Source organism: Triturus cristatus, chromosome 2_1, assembly GCF_964204655.1.
Source record: "Triturus cristatus chromosome 2_1, aTriCri1.1, whole genome shotgun sequence".
Lineage (NCBI taxonomy): Eukaryota > Metazoa > Chordata > Amphibia > Caudata > Salamandridae > Triturus > Triturus cristatus.
In genome coordinates, this window is record NC_140581.1 from 1,466,564 (window position 1) to 1,473,624 (window position 7,061).

Below are 7,061 nucleotides of genomic sequence, written 5' to 3' on the forward strand. Positions count from 1 at the left end.
ACACAACAAGACACTCTGTCCGTCGTGAAGGATCGAATAGCAAAGGATCCCGCCAGGAGTTCCAAACAGTTGATATGCAGGGAAAGCTCCTCCTCTGTCCACCTGCCCCCCACTGAGGTGGAGCCGCAACGGGCTCCCCAACCGAGGCGACTGGCGTCCGACTCTATCACCAGATCCGGCTGCGACCCAAAGATCGCTCTGCCATTCCACGCCTCCATGTGGTCGATCCACCACTGGAGCTCCCCTCTGGATTCCTGATTCAGATAGATCAATTGGGAGTAGGTAAGGCCCCTCTGTAGATGGGACGCCTTCAGTCTCTGGAGGGCACGGTAGTGCAGGGGCCCCTGAAGATGGCCTGAATCGATGAAGATAATAGGCCAACAATCCTGGCTAACTGCCGCAAGGAGATCCTGTCCCTCCGCAGGACCTTCCTCAATTCGTTCTTGATCTTCCCGATCTTCTGTTTCGGGAGGTGTAGGGTCGCCGACCTGGAGTCTATCCTGAACCCCAAAAAGGTCATGCTCTGCCGCGGGACCAAGTCCGACTTCACCTGATTGATGGTAAACCCCAAGCTCTGTAGGAGGGAGATTACAGTCTGTAAGTGGGAGAGAAGATGTGACCTGGACTGATCCATTATCAGGATGTCATCCAAATAAATGATCAACCGAATGCCCAGAGTCCGGAGATGCTCCATCACCGGCATGAGGAGCTTCGTAAAGCACCACGGAGCCGAAGACAGGCCGAAGGGAAGAGTCAGAAACTCGAAAACCTGTGTCCGCCACCGAAACTGGAGGAACCTGCGGTGTGGGGGAAAAATGGGGCCCGAGAGGTAGGCGTCCTTGAGGTCCAGACGCACCAGCCAATCGTCCTGCAACAAAAGGTCTCTGAGAAGATGGATGCCCTCCATCTTGAAGTGGCGATAGACTAGCCACTCGTTGAAGTCCCTGAGGTTGATAACGGGACGGTAACCCTTGTCCTTTTTTTCCACCAGGAAAATGTTGCTCAAATACCCCGTGGGTTGAAGATCCGAAGGGCCGGTGGCCCCTTTGGATAAAAGCTCTTAAACCTCTTGGTCTATGAGAGACTCGTCCTGAGAAGAAAACACCAAGGGTCTGGGCCTGACCCCTTGAACCGGAGTTCCGTAGAACTCTATGTGAAATCCTCTGACCGTCTCCAGCACCCAAGGATCGTGAGTAATCTCCGCCCACCTGTGATAGAACAGGGCAATTCTCCCCCCAACCGGACCGGGGTTAACAAAGGTACGCTTACCGCTGTATCCTCTGGTGTTGGTGTGGGCGCCTCCCCGGCCTCGGGTGTTCTTTCCTCTGCCGCCCCGGGAGGGGTAGAAGGTCCCTTGGCGACCGTCCTGCCATCCATTATTACGCTTGGCTTGGGTTCTATTAGGGCCTTGATTCGATTGTCGGCCGGAGGAGCGACCCCTGCCTCGTCCGGCCCCACCGAAAACCTTCCCCGGGAAAATTTTCTTCATTGAAGCCTGCGCCTTGTCCAGGGCCGAAAAGGTAGCCACAAACCTCCCTAACTCCTTGACGAAGGGATCGCCAAACAGGGAACCCTGGGCTATCGGACCTGCCTCTGAGGAGGAGAGCTCACCAAGTTTGGGATCTATCTTCAGCAACAGGGAACGCCGGCGCTCGGCCGAGAGGGCGCAATTCGCATTGCCTAGCAGGCACATCGCCCGCTGTGCCCATCCCGTCACCTCTTCTGCCTGCAGGGGCTCCCCAGAAATACGGGACCTCTCCGCTAATTCTATCACTTTAGTCAAAGGGCCCACTACATCTAGGAGCTTGACCTGGCAAGCCCGCCATGATCTATTTATCCCTTTCTTGGGATCTTTCATAGATTTAGAAAAGAAGGTGCACAATCTGGGATCAATCTCGGGGGTCAAAGTGACTCCATTGGGCAGGGAGGGTCTGGGACATTCGGACCGAAGACGGGCCCTAACCTCTTTATTGAGCGGACGCCGAATTTTGTCGGCTACATAATCAGCCACCTTTTTGTCGGGAACCCATTCCGTGGACCGGGGTCTATAAATACACATGGGATTAAACATATCACTTGAGGGACCTTCCCCCTCTCCTACTGAAGGGGCAGAAGACTGAGGACGCCAAGACCGGTCATGCTCCTGGTCCCCATCCGAGGAATCCCCATCATCCTCGCATTCCACCTCTCCCAATTCGGGAAACCCTTCATCAGGGTCGTAATCCGTGGCGCCTTCGTCGCCGTTTTCTCCGGGTACAACTTCCTCCCGGTAGGGTGCATCACGAAGCGTGCGCGCACTTTTCTGAAAGGCTTCCGCCAGACGGCTGAAGCCCTCAAGGTGCCCCGCGTCACGCTTGTGGGCCTTGCGCGGGATAGAAATAGGCGCCCCGCTAGGCCCGGCCTCCCCGTCCCCCAAAATGCCTGTGCCCCTGAACACATGGGCGGACAAACGGTTAACGCTTTCCTGTAGAGGGGCAAGCGCCTGGGCGATGGCCGAAGAGAGGAGCCTGTCCGCCTCTGCAGGTCTGCGCACCTGGGACAGCCGGTCCTCTTCAGAGGACAAAGATGGGGTGTAATCGTGCTCTCTCTGAGCATGCATCATAATATGAGGTGAGGGCACCAGTTCAAAATGCCCCAAAGAAGTTAAGGGGGGCTCTCCCCTCGCCGGTGCCCAGGAGTTGACACCTCCCTGGTGATGTACACCACACGCGGAGGAGGCAGCTCAGCAAATAAACACTAGGGCTATGCCCGTCAGTCTTACCGCGAAAGCGGTGTCAGGCGAGGGGTATAACCTGAATAGGAGCGAGCGCTCGAAACTCCGAGGCAGAAGCCTCACACACGGAGCTTCACCGGCGCCTGAGGCTCCGTTGCGTTACAAGCGCGAAATAGCGCCACCTAGCGGACCCGCTCCGTATCCAGAAGAAACGCGCTCGGGCCGAAGCCTCCCGCGCGACTCACAGCGAGAGAGAAGCTCGCTATAGTACACAGTGGAAAACGAACAGAATTAAGCAATAATGAAGAATAAACGCTACACAGAGCCCATGCAGCCAAGACCCAAACCCACAGTAAGGAGAGAAGGGACTTAACTGACGGGCCAGCAGTGAAGAAAGAGGAAGGACTATGGAGACTGCTACTGTTTATGGGATGCATCGTTGCTATGATTGGACTACTGGTTGCCACGGTTACTCCTAAGCTTCATGGGAGTTGTGGTCTTTTGTTTTTATATTGTGTCTTTTAACTTGCTGTTGAAAATAAAGTGAGGAAAGTAATGCATAATCCTCGCCTCCGCTCCTGCTGTAGAATTCACTTTTGATGTAGAATATCTATCTGGTATTGAAACAGGGAGGTTGATAGTCTATCGAGATTAACAGAGGAGGGAATAGCAGAGAATAAGAACGCTGAGATAATTGATGAAAATGATTGGACAATTGAAGAGTTTTGTATCATTATACTGGGGGAGAAGTTTCAGAAGAAGTTTGGAAAGATGGAATGGTTATTGACAAAAACCTCATCCCTCTTAGAGCAGAGCAGAGCGGGAACGCAGGAGTCCGAGGTGGAGAGGTGCTGCGCTGCCGCAGCGGCTGCCCTTAACGCCCAAAATAACGCCGCGGTCAGCGCTGGCTCCGTTCCTGGCTGAACCCAGATAGGACCTCAGACCTTGTTTTCCCAGGGGCTTTCCCGGGCGGTCCGGGCGGCCCTGCCCGTGGGGCCCGCGGTGGGAAGCGGTGGAGCCGGACTCAGCTGAGACTGGATCCCAGTGGTTTCTCGGGTCTCCTTGGCTTTCTTGCCAGCCGCCTGCAGCTTTGCATGATGCACTGTTGTCCTCTCTATCCAGCTTCCTACCCGGCATCCTGCTCCCTGTGTGGAGGTCCTTGCCAAGTTTTCCTTCCACCATCTCGTGGCCGAGAGCAGCAAGGAACAAGACTGCGGGCCGCAGGCCCGAGAAAACCGCGGCGGTAGCGGAGGCCGCGAGTTCCGAAGAAGGGAGCAGGGAGTTGGGAATAAGGAGCAGGATCGGAGCACCTCACAATCTACGCCACAATCTATGTCTCATCCCTCTTGTGAGCGGATTCGTGCAGGGGAGCACAAGGAAATCAGAGTTACAGAGTTACAGATGAGGAGAGGATACGGAATTGAGAGGTGAGCTAACCTGGAAACTAGAACTCTCCCTTCCCTTCCCTTCTCTCTCCTTCCTTCTCCTCCCTTCCTGTTTGACTGATATAGCCTTCAGGACTCAGGTCTCCAGACTAGCATATCCCCTGCAGAAGTCCCCAACCACGCGCTTAGCACTATGTACTCGTCTAAAGCCCAACCCAGCCAACCCAGCCAGCGCAGACAGACTTTCAACATAACTGAAGGCTGCTAAGTCAAGTCAAGCAACCAGAGTCCATCAGAAGAACTGGAACACTCTCAAGAAATCCAGGGGCATATGATCAAGGTCAGGCGATAAACTTATTGCCGCTTTAGCGTCCGTTTTCGGGCGTAAAGCGGCGATAACTTTATCGCCTAATCAACGCGTGTTTTGCTGACTTAGCCCCCATTTCCAGCACGCCTAACTTTGCATCGCTAATGAGATGCAAAGTAGGCATGGCTGTGAAACCAACCAGGGAAAATATCGCGAAGGCAGCTGCGCGATATTATCAAGGAAGGGTAGCGATTTTTTAAATCGCGTTAAGTATGCCTTAACGCAGGAATTTAACGTCTGTTAAATTCCTGACTAAGGCATGCTTAACATGGGGGGTGGATTGTGTGGCTAAGACCACAGGCCCCTATCATCAAGGGTATCACCGTTTTCCATGGAACATCGCTGGGAAACCAGCGATGTTCCATGGAAAACATCGCAAATGCTAGGATAATTATCGCCATTGCGCTGAGCGTTGTTAATACAGTGCTAGCATGGCGATAATTATCTACAATAGCCGGCGTTAAACATTTTAACGCTAAGAGTGTCCAGTGATAATTTTCGCTGGCCGTTGATAATATGCCCCACAGTTATTTAGCTGCAGTGTTGGGAGAAAAAGAAATACGTGCGGACTGGTAGCCAGATTGGTCTAACAGGATGTGATCGGGTAAAGAAAGGCGGAGCGTCACAAGCGTAATTAACAGTCGGAAAAAGAAGAACAAGGTTCTTAAAGTACCTACTTACCCACCTGGTAATGTACCTTCCGGCTGCTTGGAGAACACAGTAGCAGCAGGCCAGACGGCCAATGCAGTGACAGAAACGTTGGTAAAACTAAGCAGTGGATCACCACTCGAGAAAGCACAAAAAACTTGTCATCAACCCAAACTTTATTCTAAGTTCTTCTTCGTAAAAGATGCGGGGGACAGTGCTAAATTACACTAATGAAACACAGTGGGGTCTCCCCTCTCCTCTAATTCCAGAAAAACCTATGCTACCAGGAATCGAGGGAACAAGGAGAGGAACAGGAACAGACACAAGAAGTCCATCACCTAAGTTTGCCCAGGAAAACAACAACGGGAGACAGCAGAGTCTGCATCCAGTAGTAACTAATGTTGAAGGCGTCAGCGGTGTCAGGGGTGTCGGAGACAACGGTGGCAATGGTGGCAGGGGTATACCCGGCGGTCATAGCAAAGATAGCCTTGCCTTTAATGAGGACCCTTTTACCAACCGGATTGGAATAGCGAATAAGGGATCTAGCCAATTTTCGGGCACCCTATTTTCTAGCTGTTCCCTAGAGGCACTGAGAGTCCCCCTGGAACCATCAATCTTAATCCGGACTGTTCATCAATTAAAGAAATAAATAGCGAAGCAACATCCTGAAATAACTACACCATCTTCCCGTTCTGATATTTCTTTGGAGCAGAAAGTGGTCAACGCTACGTTAGCTGAACTATTAACAAAACCTGAGGAAGATAAGGCCTCCCAAAAGAGTCTTGAAGAACTGTCCCCCGCCCATATCAGACTGGACACCAGAACACAGCACCCCCAGGTCCCGGAAATAGACTTAATGATCATTGCCCAACCCAGGTCAAGTCTCGAAAGGACATCAAACAATCTCAACGCCCGAGTGTTCCAATAGCAATCCGGAGGAATCTTTAGCCAAAAGCGAGGAGACCTATAGCCTCCAAGGCAGGAAAAAATCCTCTCTTACAACAGAAGAATGGGAAAAGCCGGTCAATACATACACCTAGGAAAAAAGTGACAAGTCATATCTTAATGAAGGGTCCGCCATAAAAGTCAAAATTGAGGAAGTACCAACAGAACAGAATAAGTTTTGGGAGTCCCTGTTAAACACTATGCAACTTTCCACAAAAGCCATGGAATATCATTTGGATAAGATGGACATCCAGCTAACTCTTCTCAATTGCTTAGTAACCAATGTTGCAAGCATTAATAATAAACTCCTGGAACTGAATAATCTGATTAAGAGAGTCCAATCCGAAACAGCAATAAGCCCCCCAAGTTGCGCATGTTATTAAATTATTGACAAAATAGCTACCGACAGTAATGGGAGATCTCCTAACTGAAATAAAGGAAGTAAATAACATCAAAAACAATAATGGAATTCAAGAAGCTGAAACTAAAAGAGAAGGAAGAGGGGAAGGCAGCACTCCAGGGAAGGAATCCTATAACAATCCGACTAAAGAGGCTTTGAATTACCCCAAATTAATTAAGGGAAGTAAGCACACGAATGCATCGCCCGGCGAAGAAGGAAAAGACGACAAACTCGGACAAGGAAAAACCAGTGAAGCTACACAACAAGCAGCATCTTGGCAACAAGGATGCTCTGAGGTGCGTAAGCCTAAGGGGCCAAATCAAACAGAGCTCAAGTCCAATCCTCAAAAGGAAGAGCAGCACTTGGGCAGCCCCGTAGAGCCATTAAGCAAGCCCTGAGATGGTGACATACAGTTCTTCAAAATACAATCATCGAAACAACGACGTAAAATAAGAAGAAAAGGGAGGAACAAAACCACCTCCATTCAGGCTTTCTTCTAACCAGTGTGCAAGAGCCCAAAGGGATCTCCAGAACAAAGCGGCACTAATGTAATGCCAACTCAACAAGAGAGAATGATAGTAACTAATGAACCTTCACCAGGGG

At 51.1% G+C, this 7,061-nt stretch overlaps 1 protein-coding gene across 1 annotated transcript; it reads right to left on the reverse strand.

Annotated features, from left to right (window-relative positions):
* Window positions 1–1,060: 1,060 nt before the first annotated feature.
* LOC146863576 (uncharacterized) lies at window positions 1,061–2,599 on the reverse strand. Its single transcript, XM_085640884.1, has one exon. It carries the CDS (start codon window positions 2,597–2,599, stop codon window positions 1,061–1,063), a length of 1,539 nt encoding a protein of 512 aa, XP_085497010.1.
* Window positions 2,600–7,061: the final 4,462 nt, after the last annotated feature.